This window comes from Oryctolagus cuniculus, chromosome 6 (genome assembly GCF_964237555.1).
Source record: "Oryctolagus cuniculus chromosome 6, mOryCun1.1, whole genome shotgun sequence".
NCBI classification, from domain to species: domain Eukaryota; kingdom Metazoa; phylum Chordata; class Mammalia; order Lagomorpha; family Leporidae; genus Oryctolagus; species Oryctolagus cuniculus.
This window is the reverse complement of record NC_091437.1, coordinates 1317833-1335047: the sequence shown is the minus strand read 5'-3', so window position 1 is coordinate 1335047 and position 17215 is coordinate 1317833. Positions and strand designations below refer to the sequence as shown.

Below are 17215 nucleotides of genomic sequence, written 5' to 3'. Positions count from 1 at the left end.
AAAAAAGGAAGAAAGAAAGAAAGAAAGGCAGTGGTTGACAGGAAGAGACGAGGATGTTCCATCAGCTGGTTCACTCCCCAAAGGACTGCACCAACCAGGGCTGGACCAGGCTGAAACCAGGAGCCTGGAACTCCACCCAGGTCTGCCACGTGGATGCCAGGGGCCCAAGCACCTGGGCCCTACTCCGCTGCTTTCAGTGGCTATGTTATAGGGAGCTGGATGGGAAGTAGAGCAGCCAGCACTGGAGCCAGTGCTCATAAGGATGCCAGCGCCACGGCCGTGCCTAAACCTTTTGTGCCACAGTGCCGGCCCCTCTTGCTGACTCTAGACCCGTCCTCGTGGTGCTGGCCCTTTCTGCCTTCAAGCTCACTCATTCAGTGACACTGAGTGGCTCCCGGGGCTACCCTCAGCTCACAGCCTGGCCCCTGGCGCACCCCCAGTGCCAGACACACGATTTTCCCTTTCCCCTGCAAAGACCTCCCAGCCCTCCAGCTGTTCGAGGTGGAAGAAAGAAGGAAACGGGATGAGCTGCAGGTGCTGGAGTCCCAGGCCTTCCAGCAAATGGCGCTTCCTCCAAGCACCCACCCAGGTACAGCAGGGCTTGGAGCATGGAGTTGCACCCATGCATGGTGCACGCACACACACACGTGTGTGGCATGACCATACAACCACATGGCTGCTGGGCTGTGACCAGGTGGGATGGGAGAATGATGGGCTGTGATGTGCAAGTGGGCTGTGACTGGGCTGCAATGGGAGGCTGGGCTTTGCTCAGAGTCAGGCACCTTCCTGGACCCCCTGGGACCTCCCACTGGGGAAGGAAGGTGGTGTATACGGTGTGCCCATGGTTACCACCCTACACAGAGAAGTGCAGGCCCTGAGCTTGGAGGGGCCTCCGTGGCCAGAGGGGAGGGAGGAGAGAAGGGCTCAGCATCTGGGCCGTGACGGCTGCTTCGTGGCTCTACCTGTGGTCCCTGCAGGGCCAGCCAGGACCAAGATCACCCAGGAGCACTGCAGGAACAGATGTCTCTGGGCTTTGAGCCAGGCCTTCTGGGTAGGGTTCTCAGGGGCTGGCGGCACCCCTGACCAGCTTGGTTTCCTGTAGCTGGAGGCGGCCCACAGATCCTGGAGAACGGCCTGGAGGAGGAGGAAGAGGAGGTGACCATCGAGATCATGTTGTCCAGCTCTGGGGACGAGGACTCCCAGCACAGCCCCCATGGGCCTCAGCCCTGCCAGGGCAGTGAGGAGATGGCAGGCGAGGTGCCCGCCTCCAGGAAAGCCTACGTGTGTCCCACGTGTGGGAAGGCCTTCCGCTGGAGGGTCAACTTTGTACGGCACCTGCGTAGCCGCCGGGACCGGAAGAAGCCACGCGTGTGCCCTGTGTGTGGGAAGCTGTTCAGTGAAGACGAGGACCTGGACGGCCACCTGGAGGCCCACGAGGCCCAGAAGCCCTACAGGTGTGGCTCCTGTGAGAGGAGCTTCCGCCTCAACTCCCACCTGCTCTCCCACCGGCGGATCCACCGGCAGCCCAGCAGACTGGAGCCGGAGAAGCAGAGCGAGGAGGGACTGGGCTTCCAGCGCCGGGAGCCACTGGCCTGGCACCGCGGCCACACACACCAAAAGGATGCCATGTGGCCCTTCCAGTGCCGCTACTGCGTCAAAAGCTTTGGGCAGAACTCGGACCTCCTCCACCACGAGCGCGTGCACATGAAGAGGCGCTCCAAGCAGGCCCTAAACTCCTACTGAGGGCTACCGCCCAGCCCCACGCTCCTGCTGCCCCCTGTGCCCGGGCCGTGTCCAGCCCCACCTGCTGCCACAGTAGCCCCACCAGTGCTTGTTCCATCTCAGAGGCCCCTGCACACGGTCGCCCAAGCTGGCAGAGGGCTGGTCTCCATCCTGGGACCACTGGGTCACCAACCAGTCCTCAGCACTAACATTCCCATCTTGCCCTGAGCACGGACCCCAGAGTCCAGGCTGGCTGCTGTCCCTGCCCAACAGGTTGGGTGGGGAGTGGATCCGGTGCACAGCACATCCTGTCTCCAAGGCAGCTGAAAGGCTGATGGTGGGGGTGGGGTGGGGAGTCCTATGGTGGGAGCTCCAGGGTGCTCAGGGCTGGGAACCCGCCATGGTCCCTTTGGATGTGTGCGGGGGAGTGGGGCTCCCCAGGAAGGCAAAGCTCTCCTTTTTAACTGTTGTGCACCTGCCCCAGAATGCCCCTTTCTCTGCCCAGATGCCCTTGGTAAACATTTGAGTTGGAAGCTGAGCTGTGGTTGTTTGAAAGGACTTAAAGCCCTCCTTGCCCTCCATGTCCAGGAGCTGAGCCCCCAGTGAGGGCATTGACCTGGGGGTGCCTGGCCCCCAGCTGAGGCTTGTCTGAAATCCTGCTCTGCCTGCTTCAGCATCATAACTCAGTGGACTCTGCACCTTGGGTGGGTTGGTCCAGCAGAAATGTTGGTTACAATTCCCAAGGCTGCAGGTCTGGGGGCAACCTGTCAGCCAGGCTGGACCCTCCTGGGAGGGCTGTAGGGGAGATTCTGCCCCAGCTTCCAGGGTCTTCCTGGCAGGTGTGGCTGTTCCTGGCTGTGGTGCTCTGTGAGTCTGTCTCCTGGTTTCCCTTCTCAGAGAGACGTAAGTCACTGTTCCCATATGAACTTGTCTACACCGCAGTCACAGGGCACAGGTGCAGTGCACACATCCGCCCACACCTGCACTGCTGCCCTCCCTCCTGAGTCTGCTGGGGCGGGATACAGACTGCAGGGCCTGCCTCCTGGGCTGCTGTCCCCTGCAGGGGGCTGTGGGCCAGGCATGGCCAGCCATGGGCAGTGAGGCTGAGCACCAGGAGCTGGTGCTGCTGCTCCGGGAGGCACCTGTGTCTGCTCCGCTCCAGTGAGAAGGCCTGGGGGCTGTGCAGCTGAGCCGGGGTGCCTGGATCAGGTGGGTGTTCCTGTGTTGGGCCCACCGCTGGGCAGGCTGGGTGGAGGTGCCCAGTGCTCCATGTCACCCCGTCACTTCACACCAAGAGGCCTCTGCCCCACACCCAATCAGTTACAAGGTTTTGTAGCCACAGGGACTGCTGAGTAGATGGACCCACTGGCCTAGGAATAGGAAGCATGGTCCAACCCTGTGGTCAGACCTCAGAGAACTGGCGAGGCCCTTGGTTTCTAGTCAGCCAGGATGGGGACATCCCCATGCAGAAAATGGGCCCTCTGTGACGTCCTCTCTGTGACATCCCAGCCAGACCCGTGTGTGCCCAGCACGTCCTTGGCCTCAGGAAGGTCATTTCCCCTGGGGCTGCGGACACTTGGCTGGGAGAGGAGCCCTCTGCTCTCCAGTGAGTGTCTTGCCTGCAAGTCGGGCTTTGTGATGGACTGGAGCCCAGAGGAGGCAGTCCCACCCCCCAGGTACTGTCAGGGCGCCCAACTGTGATTCGGAGCCAGGTACCTGGTGGCAGGAAGACTGTGGCCTGTGTCTAGAGAGCCTGCAGGGCTGGGGCACAGCCAGGGGCTTCTCTGAGAGAAGCTGCAGCCCCACAGCCCACCAGGCCCGAGGGTGCTGGAGCAGAAGTATCTGCCTTCCCTTGGCCACTGGCATTTCTGGCCTCAGCTGAGGTGGGTAAAATATACAAGGTATTTGTGAGGCAGCTGAAGAAGTGCCTGTAGACAGATTATTTAGGGGCGGGGGAGGTCGTTGTGGCGTAACAAGTAAAGTCACAGATGGCAATACCAGCATCCACGTGGGAAACCTGGGTGCAGTTCCATCCTCCTGGCTTTGGCCGGGCCCAGCCCTGGCTGCTGTGGCTATTTGGGGAGTAAACCAATGGATGGAAGATCTCTTTCCCTCTCTCTGTAACTTTTAAGCAAATAAAATAAACCTGAAAATAAAAAGCAGCAATGTGTTTATTTTTTAAAGATTGATTTATTTACTTGAAAGTCAGAGTTACAGAGATAGAGAGAGAGAGGTCTTACATCCGCTGGTTCACTCCCTAGTTGTCCTCAATGGCTGGAGCTGCACCGATCCAAAGCCAGGAGCTTCCTCCAGGTCTCTACATGGGTGCAGGGCCCCAGGACTTGGGCCATCTTCTACTGCTTTCTCAGGCCATAGCAGAGACCTGGACCGGAAGTGGAGCAGCCGGGAATCGAAACCAGGACGCATATGGGATGCCGGCACTGCAGGTGTGGCAGCTTTCCTCACTGAAATGAAGTGCCGGCCCCAGCAACAATGTTTTAAAATAAATTAAAAATAACTATTTGTTTGAAAGGCAAGGTGAGTGGGAGATCTATCTGCTGATGGCCCCATATGCTTGCAGCAACTAGGGCTGGGCCAGGCAGGAGCCAGGAGCCCAGAATACATCCAGATCTCCGGTGTGGGCGGCAGGGACCCAAGCACTTGAGCGAGCATCCGTTACCTCTCAGGTTGCACTAGCAGGGAGCCAGATGGGAAGCAGTGTAGCACACCAATATGGCATGCAGCTGTCCCAAGCAACGGCCTACCCCACAGCACCCCATCACGCACCCCTAAATGTCTCTATAAAAGAGGTTCTTCAGTGACCAACACCTGCAACAATGCTCAAGTTCTTTAGGAATCAGGTACACTCAGATGGAGCCTGAAAGCACAGAGCAGTCAGGTAATCACAATGGGAATGACAGCACCATTTGGCAGGGACGCGGCCATGCAAGGGAGCTCGTGCTGTGGGTGTGCAATGCTGCAAGCGTTCCAGGAACCCGGCAGTGTCCCCCAGGGTGCAGAGATGCAGCTTCTATGCTGTAGTTCCTCCACTATGTACATACCTGACAGATCTGTGCCGTGTCACCAAAACCTGTGCCAGAGTTTAAATACCAGCACTCAGAGCCCCAACCGGAAAACACTGCCATGTGCCTGATGGTGACTACTCACGCAATGATTCAACGCTGACAAAGGTGAGACACAGCAAAGTGCAAGAAGACAAGTTCAAGTCAGCCTTTGGAATCAGAAAGGCCAGGTAGAGTCCCTGCCCTCCGACATCATTTACAGCAAGCGTCAGGTGTCGGTTGGCCCCACTGTGTGTCAGCGCTGGTGCCTGAGGCCCTGGGACTCCCCTCAGGTGTGCCTAGCTTCTGCAAAGCTGGTGGCACCCAGGTGTGTCAGGAACGTTTCCTAAGACAGCTCTGCCTGAGGGGACTTGAAGACAAATGTGCCGTCCACAGGCACATGTGCTGACCCTGCAGCACTGCTGTCGCCTCGCAGGTTGAAGATGCAAGTTCCAGTGAAAATGTGGGGACATAGAAAAGTTAATACAGAGAAGATGGAGAATGAGAAAACAAAGCAAGTGTCAGGAAGGGGCACCTGCTGCCATGAAGCCCAGCCCTTAGTGTGTCCATTATTTCCAGAAACAGACGGCTTGGTCCTATGAAAAGCAAGCAACACATTCATTTGGATACTAGCCATTAATGTGTCCCGTAGTGATACAGATATCAAAACAAACTTTTATGATAAAGCATTTTGACATTGTGGTAGTATTTTTACATTCCATCTAAAATACTTTTTATTTTTTTCTTTATTTTTTAAAGATTTGTTTGTTTGTTTGAAAGCTAGAGTTAGAAGCAGAGAGAGAGAGAGAGAGGTCTTCCATTTGTTGGTTCATTCCACAAATGGCCACAATGGCTGGAGCTGGGAAGATCAGATGCCAGGAGCCAGAGTTTCTTCCAGGTCTCCCACATGGGTGCAGGGGCCCAAGGACTGGGGCCATTGTCCACTGCCTTCCCAGGCCAAGCAGAGACTGGGTCAGAAGGAGAGCAGTCGGGACTCGAACACACCCGTGATGCCAGCACTGCAGGTGACAGCTTTACCCACTATGCCACAGCACCAGCCCCTCTTATTTATTTGGAAGGCAAACTGAGAGAGAGAGAGAGAGAGAGAGAGAGAGAGAGAGAGAGAGAGAGACCATCCATCTGCTGGTTCACCTCCCATATACTCACCACAGCCAGGCCAGGCCAGGCTCAACCCAACATCCTAAACCCAGGGCAGAAAGTGCAAGAGGAGTGAGGCAGTGTTTTTACACCAGGCACCAAATGATCTGCCAGCGCCTCTTAGGAGAAATAACTCAGGGAACCTCAACCAGCGAGGCACAGCTCCAGGAGCCGCAACTAGGAGGGGCCCATGTCCGTGGTGCATTTGCACAGGTGGAACACCGCTCACAACCTCAGATATGGGGAAGCAATGATGAGGAAGCATGAAACTCATGGTGCAACATATTTATATTAACTTTAATAAAACTCTAATAGGGAGTTACTAACAGTGACTATAGTTAAATAGGAAAAGGAGAAAACATAAGTGGGGCAATTAAACTGATACAACGCAGGCCTCAGCTTCACAGCAGGGAGGCCACTATCCCAGGCACCAGGCTCACAATGAGCTCAGATCTGCTCCTGAGGTCCCAGCACTCGGTCACCAGGGCATCATGATGGTGTTCATGGCCTTGAGGCTGCTGCAGGCCTCTTCGCTGAGGGCTCCAGCTGGCAGGAGAGGGCGTAGCTAACGGAGAGAGCACAGCCATGAGTCCACCAAGAGCCTCAGCTCAGGCCTCCCTCCCAGGGCCTGTCCAGGAGCTGCAGTCCTGGGGCCAGCAGTGCCCATGGGACAGGGCCTGCTGCCCACCAGGGGGCCTGGGCGATGCTCCCTGCAGCTGCACAGCAGGGAGAGCCCTCCCACCCCCACCCTAGGCTTCACCTAATTCCTGCCCATCACTCACCTCTCGTTCTCCGTGAGAAACTCCACAGACCGGAACCACACGACAAACTCCTCATCACGCTTAAAATAATACTTGCTCGCTGCCACCTGCAGTAGTTGGATTTCTTGCAGGACTGTAATTTCCTGGGGATGGAGGGACACACAAGACACTGTCAGGGCCTGGGCTGGGAACGCTGTGGGGACCTGGTAGGGGAGGGCCCGCGGTGTTCTGGGTGTTTACTCTTAAGAGACAACCTCCACTCTACCCCATGCAGGCCCCACCCTGGCCTCCGTTGGGGTTTCAAACGGCCCCTCCCAGGGGCTTCTCCTTGATTCCAGTCCTCTACCTGCACCCACCCTAGGGATGGGTCTCCCCCTCATGTGCACCCAGCCCTCCTAATAGAGCAAAGCTGCAGGGGTGATGCATGGGGGTCCCGACTGGGACCACCTGTGACCCCCATTCCCCTCCTGCCCTGAGTGAGGCCACAGCTGCTCACCTTATTCAGTTTCTGGAAGCTGATGTCAGCCTGCTGGAAGGCAGACAGAGTCCATCAGAACCGCCCCCAGCTGGGCCCAGCCCTGACCCTCCCCTCTCATGAGGTCCTCGAGCCAGGCTCTCCCATCCCCGAGCCTCAGGGACCCGGCCCTCCCCACCTGCCCCAGGATCACTCACATGCACAGAGTCCCCCATCGCAGTGTGCAGCATCACCAGGTCTGTCAGGTAGGTGCCAAGAAAGGGGACGACTCCCTGTGCCACAGGGGGTGGTGATGAGCACCTGCTCTCATCTGCCCCCCAAGCCCTGGCGCCAGAGACCCCTCCACCCCAGCTCCTGGACCCTGGCTCATGTCTCCCCTGGGAGCCATCAGGACCTTGGCAGCCTCCCCCATTCTCCATCCTCCCAGCTACTCCCAGGACAGCAGGCACCCCTAGGACTCCTGCTGGGATGTCCAAGGGCACACAGGCCATGTGGCCCCCAGTGCCACCTCAGCCCCAAGTGCACTGAGAGCCCAGCTGCCCCAGGCCCTGGCTCTGGTCTCTCTGGTGGAGGCCACTGAGGCAGTGTGGGGACAGCAGGGAGGGCTGGAGGTGGAGGCCCTGCTCCTGTGACTCGGGCCCTGGTGTGACGGAGGAGTCCCCTCGCCCGGGCACACACACCTTCTGTTGTTTCCGCAGCCTCATCTGTGCTCTCTGCGGATTCTTCTCCCGGGAAGCAAGCTTGAAGGCCCCCTTCTGCCAGGATCAAGGTCAGGGTCACAGGGCCTGCCCACACCTGGGCCCTCTGCTGGGGCCCTGCATGTCTGACCCCCTCCCCCAAGTGCACTCTGTGCTCCCACCCTCACTGGGGGCACCTTGAGTAAGGGGCCTCCCTGGGTCTGCTCCTTGGCTGGCGAGGGTGCTGGGCACCCCCCCATAGCTGTCCTGACTCAGCATCCTATGCCTGCCCTCCTCCTCCTCACTGTCCCCTGGGAGGAAGGCCAGGCCCTGCACCACGCATCACCCTTCCTGGTGCCTCACCGACCCCCGTGAGCCCTGCACAACAGGCTCATCAGCCCCATCCTCTACTTGAGAAATCAGAGGCCATGGGCAGTGACCAGCCCAGGGCCACACAGGAGAGCCTGCCCTGCCCCCAGCTGACCGGCATCCCACTGCTTCACCCCAAGTCCAGCTGCACCCCTGGCCAGGAGTCCATCAGGGCTCTCTGTGTCCTGATCCCTGGCCAGGCACAGCCATAGAGGGAGAGGGCCAGGTGGTCTCAGGAGGCCTGGCTGACAGGTGCTGGCCACCCAGCCCCACTGGGTGCTCCCCACACCCCCAGCAGGGTTGACGATGAACCACAGCTTCTGCTGCACATCTCCCCTTCCACTCAGCGAGTGGCCCCCAGGAATCATCTCTAGTGACAGGCAGGGCCTGCACAGGATCTGGGTGGCCACACTTTGCTGCCTCGATCAGGTGGATGGCGTTAAGATGTGGTCAGGACAGAGCCAGCAGGCATGTGTGAGGAGGCCCCAGGAACTTCTCCTCATCCACCTGGAGATGATGTCATTGCCCTGCGCAGGGTGAGAATCCCAGCACCTCAGGTGATGGGCAGTGGGTCAGGGCAGGACAGGCATCACAGCCACAGGTGTCTGTCTCTCATGTGCCCACTGCACCTGATGCTCGGCAGCCGTCTACCATGGGCCCTGGGACACCCATGTTGTTCGGTTCCCCCCTCCCCAGTGCAGGCAGGCAGCCTTCCCCATGCAGGTCCTGGGCAGGCAGATCCCAGGCAAGGCCTGGCTCCCTGAGGAACCGAGGTCACCTGGTGGAAGGAGGGAAGCCCTTCCTGCCACTCTGCCACACAGCCCAGGTGGGGTCAGGGGCACAGAGCCTGTCCTGCCAGCCAATACCACCCCTGCACAAGGCCCTCACCCCACAAATCACCCTACCCCCCAAACACTTGCCCCACATCCCAGCCCCCCTACCTTGGTGAGCCGATCCCTGGTCAAGCCATTGTCCTTCTCACACAGGTGCTCAAATTTTTTGCAGCATTTCCTGTGGAGATGGGAAACCAGGAGGAGCTACTCAGTGTGATGGGAGGGTGGTGAGTGCAGCTCCCTTTACTGGAGAGCAAGGAGGATGCACACGGCCCAGGTGAGTTTCCCACTGAGTTCCCTAAGCCCTGGTGCCCAGGGGACAGGCAGGGAGCTCAAGTGGTTCTCCTGGGCCCCTCCCCTCCACTGAGCAACACGGTTCTGCCTCAAGTTCACCTGCACAGGGAGCTCTGGTGCTGCCCAGGAGCAGGTGCAGGTGGGCAAGTTAAGAACCTGCGTTTGGGCCAGTGCTGTGGTGCAGAGGGTTAGGCTGATGGCTGTGATGCCAGCATCCCATGTGATCACAGGGGTGCCCAGATGGAGAAGGCCACTGGCTTGGGCCTGGCCCAGCCACTGTGGCCACTGGGGGAGTGAGCCAGCACTAGAAGGTTTCTCTGTCAATCCCTTTTTCTCCATAACTCTGACTTTTACACAATACATAAATCTTAAAAAGGAACCAGCGCCTGACACTAAGTAAATGTCTGTGAGACAGATATCCTGGCCTTGGACCGAGGGAGGCAGTTGCCCTCCCCAACTGGTCCATGTCTGGTCCCCAAGTCCCTGGCCACTGGCCCTTCTCAGCTTCATGGGGGTTAGTGCTGGTCCTGGGGTCCCAGGCAACCCTGGAGCTCCTGGACAAGACAGGCACCCACCTGGAGACTTCTCCCCACGTCTCTTTCAGACGGTAAAGAGAGGTGGACCGCAGAGCAGACAGGATGGCGTGGACCGAGGAAAAGTTCCTGAGGGTCTGGCACTCCTGGAGAGCAGAGCGGATGAGGGAGAAGTCACCTGATCCCCCTGGGCTGACGTCCCCCTCCTGCATCAGATGCCCACGGAGCCACAGGAAGGCACGAGGGCACTGTGGCCACCCTCACAGTGAGAGGATTGGGTTCAACCCACACGGAGGTTCAGGTGGGAGGTGAGCATGCACCCCTGGGGGAAGTGAGTCAGGTCAGGCCCCTCCCTGCCAGGAAGGGCCCAGGGTCTGTGCAGGGTCTTCAGCCACAGGGTGTACTCCCGACGGCTGATAAAGCAAAGTGGCCATTCCCAGAGTGCAGTGAGCGAGGGCCCTGGCCACCCGCAGCTGACCTTGGCCACCTTGATCCAGTGCTCCACCACACGGGCTCTGTCCGTGGCCTTCATTTTGGGGTCCTTCAAACATGTGGTTACTACACAATTTGTCACGCAGTTGAACTGCTGGACGGTGGCACGGACAGTGGAGGCCAGGTGTTCCTTGCCTCTCTTGTTGCGCTCGGTCCAGACGGAGCCCAGGCAGTGGAAGGGCACGACCTTCTGGAACAGCTCCTGGGGAGGAGAGTGTCCCATGGGCACAGCCACCCCCACTCAGAGTGCAGGGGTGCTGTGCATGGGGCTCACAGCGGTGGGAGCAGCAGCCCCCTGAGGGTGCCCAGAGCCCCACGGCCCAGAGCGCATTCTTGGAGAGAAGACACAGAGGTGTTTTCTCCCAGGCATCCTGGCCAACTCCCCATCCCTCAGCCCATCGCCATAAGCCCTGTGCTCCTTGTCCCCATCCCAGCGCACCTCCCTGTGGCAGCTACACCAAGGGGCTCTGTTTGCGTATCTGCTCTGGGACCCCGTCCAACTCTGAAGCCTAATACTGCTGAGACAGGTAAGGCATTCTGGGCAGACCGGCAGGGATGGGGGGCCAGGCTGCACCTCAGTGAGTGCCCTCCACCACCACCGGGCCACACCGTGCCCAGCTTTCTGTCTGTCACTCTGTGTTCCTGGCATGAGTGTGTCCCACATCTGCTGTCCACAGGGGACAGGTGGGTTAGGACATGAGAAACGAGCCTGGGTCACACTGGGGCTGAGACATGAAGCCTGGGCTGACTCTGGCCAGGGCTTGTGTGGGACGGCAGGTGCCACAGGGACGCCGTGGTCCTGGCCCTGCGCAGCAGAGCCGGCTGCTCACCGCATCCAGAAGCGTGAGCTGTTCTGCCATCGTCCTGGGGGAGAAGGCGGTGATGTCAGCCATCTCCTCCCCAGGCAGCCTCTCTGCAGTCCCAGCCCAGCCAGAGGAGGCCTGTGGAGCTGGCCCTGGTGCTGATTGTGCGCTTGGGGGCAGGCCCCGTGGGGAAGCTGGCCCTTGTTCTGGAGCAGGTCCTGGCTGAGCCAGTGGTGCTGCAGCTGGCTCCAGAGTCAGTGTGCGGAAGGGTGCTGGCCCTGCACGCAGAGCAGGAGCTGGAAGAAGAGAAAGGGTCACCCATGTGAATCACCTTCCAGTGACCTCTGCAAACCCCGAAAGGTCGCACTGCCTGGAAGGGGATTCCAGCCCCAAACACCACCCCTGAGAGACCTGCAGACTGTGCTGCCCCTCACCGTCTGCTTTGGCCTCAGGGTGCTGGGTGTGTCCGGGCAGGGCATACAGAAAGTACACCTGGGTCCCCAGATCTCCTCCAGGAAGGCTGACATGCTTGCAGCCCACCTTCATCTTCAGCAGTGGAAGGCTGGTGCGGCCATGGAGCTCTGCCTCGTACAGGTCTCTGCAGCGTCCCAGGAAGGAAGCCATGTTGCTGGGGACGCAAGCGAGGGCAGCAGGGTCAGAGGCTGGCCTTGGCCGTCACACTGCACTGCCTGGGGCCCCTCTGTGGTTCTGGGGCCCTGGGCATGCCTCAGCCTATCCAGAGCATGACCCCACCCCCCAAGCCCTCCTGGGCTGCCCTGGCCATGGGAGACCTGGTCAACAGGGCTGGTGCACACCCCGTGGTGACAGCCTCCCAGTGACCTTTCCTGTGGGTAGGGCCCCCGGCGCTCAGCACAGAGGCTCCAGGCAGACTTAGGAGCAGGTTTCTCAGGATCTCTGCAGGTCTGGACCTCCTGGGGTGCGGGCAGGGAGCGTGGGTGGAGCTGGGAAGCACCTGTGCTGGGCATGGACCCCTGGCTGCTCTGTGCCCCAGCCTCCCCTCTCCTTTGCAGGTCTGGGACCCCATTCCCAGCTCTGTTCTCCTTTCCTTTGTGGGGAGTCCCTGGGCCTCGGTACTCTCAGAGGAGTCACAGGAAGTGGGAGATCCACACCCTGTCTGTCCCTCCCCAGCCACAGACCACATTTCGCTCCCAGTTTGCAGGGACAGAAGGCCTCTGACTGGACCCACAGTCCGTGATGTCCTAGTGGGGCCTGGGCTCTGACATCCTGGCAAGACCATGGGGGGATGCATCCTCTCCCCTCTGATCCTGTGCACAGGACCTGGGCAGGCGTTCAGCTGGGAGAGTCTGGGTCCTCCCAGGTTAAGAGGCCCCAGGAATGCTGTCTGCTTTGTTCACTGAGCTGTGACACGTGTCTGCAAAGTGACTGCCCAGTGTTTACCATTCACGTGCTGTGGGATGAACCACACACGGACCCTTGCTAGAGAGCTGAGGGGCCTGGGCCCCACACCCAGTGCCCGGGCCCTGCTCTGTCTGTATCAGGGACTAGGGCTGGGGGCCTCCTTTACAGATGGGAAGGCAGGGCTGCTCTCTGTGGGGTTTTCCAAACCTTGAGGGCCGTGGGCTATTGAGTCCCGAGGGTGCAGAGACCAGAAGAAGAGGGATGAGCGCAACACCAGCAGCCCTGGCCACAGAGCAGGCACCAGGCCCCTGCCGTGTCTGCAGTCACATGGTCCCTGTCAACCCCTGAGGCTCATGCCCACACCACTCGACTTTTCAGAAGAGCACACAGGCACAGAGGGCCACGACTAGGGGGCGCAGAGGCCCCATGTGCCTGGAGGGCACAGACGCTCACCTATGGAATATCTGGTCCAGGAAATACGGAACAGTGCTGAAGTCACCATATGAGCACAGCAGAGTGGACAGGTGAGCGATTGTTCTTCCTGGGGAGGCCGGGACCAGGGACTCCTCCAGCTTCACCCCGGTGCCTGGCTGCAGGCTCCGCAGAGGGCAGACCTCAGCCAGGTGCAGTGTGGACACACCTCCAAACTAGGGGGGACCAGCAGAGACAGGAGTCAGAGGTGGCTCCAGGGACCCCCGACCACGGGAGTCTGGGCTGGGAGAAGACCCCCTCATAGAGGGCATCCAGCTGCACCAGGTGACCCCTCACATCCCTGGGGGATGGGGAATGAAAGGCCCAGAGTGACTTTGTTGGCCACATAGAGAGCAGTGTGGGAGAGTGGGGAGAGCAGAGTATCCCCCCAGGGAGGCCAGCAGCTGGGAGCAGCAGTGCAGAGATGGCAGCTGGCGGTGTCCCGGCCACAGCCCTTCTGCACGGTGATGTGACCATGGCTGCTCCAGGGGGACACCTCAGCCCCTCTCCCCAGCAAGTGCGGTCTGGGCCTCTGTCTCAGCAGGGCATTAGCTCCTGTGAGAGCGACGGTGACGCTCTGACTCTGCGTCCCTGAGTGTGGTTGCAAGTGCACATGCGCTCCTGAGGAGGTGATGGACGTTAGGCCAGGCCATGGTGTGGGCCCCAGCTCTGCCGTGCTGATAAGGAGAGGGGACAAGGACACAGAGAAGCACGGGAGAACACAAGAACATGGGAACGGAGATGGACATGTACATGCAGGAGACACAGGGACATCCAGCCCCCAGCACTGTGTGCAAACTCCTGTGTGAGAGCCGCCCTTGTGTGGGCCCTGGGCTGTGACTAACCAGCAGACCAGGCTTCCAGGGGCGCTCTCTGAGGCCGTGACCTGCAGCAGGGCAGCCGGGGACAAGCACTGGAATCCCAGCTGAGCCGCAGGACAAATGTCCTTTCTCATGGAACAGGATGGAGTCGGGTGGGGGCTCCAGGGCTGAGACCGAGAGACACACTGCCGACATGTGCATGGAGTAGTCTCTCTCTCTTGAGTGTAAGCCTCAGCCCTGTGTGTGGGGTTTGGGTTCTCCGTCGTGGGTTGTGGGGAGGTCTGGAAGCACAGCGGAGCTGACCCCTGCCCAGGATTCCCAGGCTGGGTGGGAAAACAGTGCTGTCCCACATGAGGATGCTCTTGACTTCATATCCAGGGAACTAGTAGTAACCTGTCCCCTGAAAATCCCACCAGGACCCGACATGGGGTTGCCATAACCCAGCTGTCAGTGGGCAGCATAGGGGCGAGATCTCTTAGGAACGAGACTGGGGTCAGTCACTCAGGAGTGAAACACCAGAACGGGGCCCAGAGGTGCCTATATCCAGGCTCTGGTCCTCAGCCCAGCCTGCTCATCTGAGTCCCTGCCTGTGTATCTCCCTAGGCCCCTCCCTCAGCCCAGCCCAGCACTGTCCAGGCACTGTTGGCCTGACGCACCTGTCCGTTGCCTGAGAAGATGAGTTCCTCATGGGAATCATTGCTGATCTCCAGCGTGGAGCCCTGCAAACAGAGTGCCCGGAGCCAGGCCAGAAGGCGTCAGTGTCCCACAGGAGACACTCTGTGAGTATTTCCACTCCCCAGGTCACATACGTAGGGACATCTGTGTATACCCCCAGCCAGGTGGACTCCAGGGGACACAGGAGAACTCAGGTGTAACCCCTGAGTACACAAAAGGGCCCCCAACACCCACTTTCCCATCCGCCATCCCTGGAATGGGTACGGACGACACCACAGCTGTCCTCCAATGCCTGAATCCTGGTGCTGTGCAGGAAGGGCCCCTCATCTTGTCCCCTTCGTGGGGACAGGAGAACAGCCCACGCGGGGTCACCAGAGACTCCGGCCCTGGATGGGACTTCCCGTGGCTGCTAAACCCTGTTACCTGTGGCTGCCTCCTCCCCCGTGGCCACAGGTGTCCATAGTGAGAGCTCAGCCAGCGTGTTACACGCTGGAAGAGACCTTCATTCTGGGCTTTGGCTCTGCGAGAGCCTCGCCTTGAAGGGCAGCAGCAAGGGAACATAGTTCTCCCTGCAACGTTGCCTATCAAGTGAGCTGGCAATGGCTACCACTAGAATGTGGGTGCCTGGTTACCAGAGTTCCATGTTCTGTTGTGGCCCGTCACCAAGGAAGTGAGGTCACTTCCTCCAGGTCCAGTACATGGACCCTTCCAGCAGGAAGAGCTCCCAAGGCCCTCTGGGCTGCTGACTGTTCCTCTCCTGCCCCGATGCCATCCCCTTGACTGTGCACAATTCTGCAAACACAGCCCCATCCCTCAGTGCCTGGGAGACCTGGATGGGGTCAGGATCCCAGGTTGAAGGGCACTCAGTTGGAGTCTAAACCTCCTTTTCCTATCATTTCCCAAAGACAGTAGCCTGCTTCTTAGGAAGGCCCCTAAAATCCAAGCTAAGGTCAGTGAGGAAAGCCAAGGGCAGTGTCTCAGACGAGCCCTAAGTTCTTAGGCCATCTTCTGCTGCTTTCCCAGGTGCATTAGCAGGGAGCTGAATCAGAAGTGGCACAGCTGAGCCACACACCGGCCCCCCATGGGATGCTGGCACAGCAGGTGGTGGCTTCACCTGCTAAAGCACAGCACCAGCTCCTGTGTGAGCTTTTATTTAGAATGCTGAGATTGAATGGTGGAACTCGCGGCAAGGTCATAGCATCAGCTGGAGTTTGAGTGAGCCATGGAAGCCCCAGCCTGGGCCAGGGTCTTCTCCACTCCACAAGGGTGGCCCTCCATCCTGAGTCGGGTCTGGTCCTGGTTGTTCCCATGCTCAGATGCTGCCCCCCAGTCAAAATCTCTGAGCTGGAACCAGTGTTTGCACTCTGCCCTGCTGTAAGGACAGAGCTGCCTTCCCACGTCTCAGACACCCCCAAGCCTTCAAACACGAGTGTCAGCTTCAGCAGGTTCCTGAGCACCACATGGTTTCTCTCCCAGCCCCATGCTGCAAAGTCTAGCCTGCTTGCCACAGAGCCCCGCTGCTCTCCAGACCCTGACCCCACCAACGGCAGTGTGTCAGAGCCATCAGAAACCTGTAGCCATCAGGGGTCTTTCCACAATTCTTTCCACCAAACTTTTTTTTTTAAATATTTATGTATTTATTTGAAGGCAGAGTTACAGAGAGGCAGAGGTAGAGACAGAGAGGTCTTCTATCCGCTGGTTCACTCCAAATGGCCGCAACAGCTGGAGCTGCTCCAATCTGACCAGGAGCCAAGAGCTTCTTCCGGGTCTTCCACATGGGTGCAGGGGCCCAAGGACTTGGGCCATCTTCTATTGCCTTCCCAGGCCATAGCATAGAGCTGGAGGGGAAGTAGAGCAGCCGGGACTTGAACCAGTGTCCAAATGGGATCCTGGCACTGCAGGCATCAGCTTTACCTGCTTAACTACAGTGCCGGCCCCTTTCCTCATATTTTTTGGGTGAATCTTTGGCAGTTCTTGTTTTGAGGCTCTGTTGAACTACACTGGGTATCATGTGTGTTCTCACTAGAAGTTCTGTGGGCTCATGTTTGGGACCCTAGGCTGCTATTATAGACATATAGGTGACAGATAGATGATGTAGATGATGGACTGATGGATGATAAGATATCTAGATGACAGATGATTAGATAGATAGATTAGATAGATGATTAGATAGATGATAATATAGGCACATTCTAGATAGATAAATGGGTAGATAGATGATAGATGATAGAGACAGGCAGATGTAGGTGGAGGTTGATTGATAGATGATAGAAGGGCCGGCGCTGTGGCGTAGTGGGTAGAGCAGCTGCCTGCAGTGCCAGCATCTCATATAGGTGCCAGTTAGAGGTCCAGCTGCTCTACTTCCAGTCCAGCTCTCTACTATGGCCTCGGAAAGCAGTGGAAGATGGTCCAATTCCTTGGGCCCCTGCACCCACCTGGGAGACCTGGAAGAAGCCCCTGGCTGCTGGCTTCGGATTGGTGCAACTCCGGCGGTTGTGGCCAATTGGAGAGAACCAAAGGATGAAAGACTCTCTCTCTCTCTCTCTCTCTCTCTCTCTCTCTCTCTCTCTCCTCTCTCTCTCTCTGCCTCTCCTTCTCTCTCTGTAACTCTGACTTTCAAATAAATAAATCTTTTAAAAAAGATAGATGACAGAGATAGGTAGATATAAATAGATGACTGAGAGAGACA

The 17215-nt window shown here is 58.6% G+C and overlaps 2 protein-coding genes across 3 annotated transcripts; one reads left to right on the top strand and one right to left on the bottom strand.

Moving 5' to 3' along the window:
* Positions 1-347: 347 nt before the first annotated feature.
* On the top strand, positions 348-2260 carry LOC103346166 (zinc finger protein 496-like). Its single transcript, XM_017339479.3, has 2 exons — positions 348-589; positions 1103-2260. The coding sequence occupies exons 1-2, from the start codon at positions 562-564 to the stop codon at positions 1741-1743; spliced, it is 669 nt and encodes a 222-aa protein (XP_017194968.3). The 5' UTR covers positions 348-561; the 3' UTR covers positions 1744-2260.
* Positions 2261-6223: 3963 nt separating this feature from the next.
* Positions 6224-15425, bottom strand: LOC127482776 (ral-GDS-related protein-like). 2 transcript variants are annotated; one of them, XM_051841915.2, is made up of 13 exons: positions 14950-15425; positions 14508-14570; positions 13013-13206; positions 11614-11807; positions 11207-11475; positions 10363-10578; positions 9927-10030; positions 9166-9235; positions 7859-7933; positions 7376-7450; positions 7200-7232; positions 6725-6846; positions 6224-6507 (listed from the first exon to the last, which is right to left on the bottom strand). In XM_051841915.2, the coding sequence occupies exons 1-13, from the start codon at positions 15085-15087 to the stop codon at positions 6444-6446; spliced, it is 1617 nt and encodes a 538-aa protein (XP_051697875.2). In that variant the 5' UTR covers positions 15088-15425; the 3' UTR covers positions 6224-6443. The 2 variants fall into 2 exon arrangements, with proteins under 2 accessions (XP_051697875.2, XP_051697876.2); XM_051841916.2 differs by having other exon boundaries at positions 7200-7229.
* Positions 15426-17215: the final 1790 nt, after the last annotated feature.

Bases quoted from the DNA above. Each gene is read 5' to 3' on its own strand.
- LOC127482776 (XM_051841915.2), bottom strand. From the start codon at position 15,087: ATGTTCCCTTGCTGCTGCCCTTCAAGGCGAGGCTCTCGCAGAGCCAAA. The intron at 14,571-14,949 runs GTAACAGGGTTT...CTCTGTTTGCAG, and splicing joins GGGGGAGGAGGCAGCCACAG to GGCTCCACGCTGGAGATCAG. The intron at 10,579-11,206 runs GTGAGCAGCCGG...TCTCCTCCCCAG, and splicing joins AGCTCACGCTTCTGGATGCG to GAGCTGTTCCAGAAGGTCGT.
- LOC103346166 (XM_017339479.3), top strand. From the start codon at position 562: ATGGCGCTTCCTCCAAGCACCCACCCAG. The intron at 590-1,102 runs GTACAGCAGGGC...GGTTTCCTGTAG, and splicing joins TCCTCCAAGCACCCACCCAG to CTGGAGGCGGCCCACAGATC.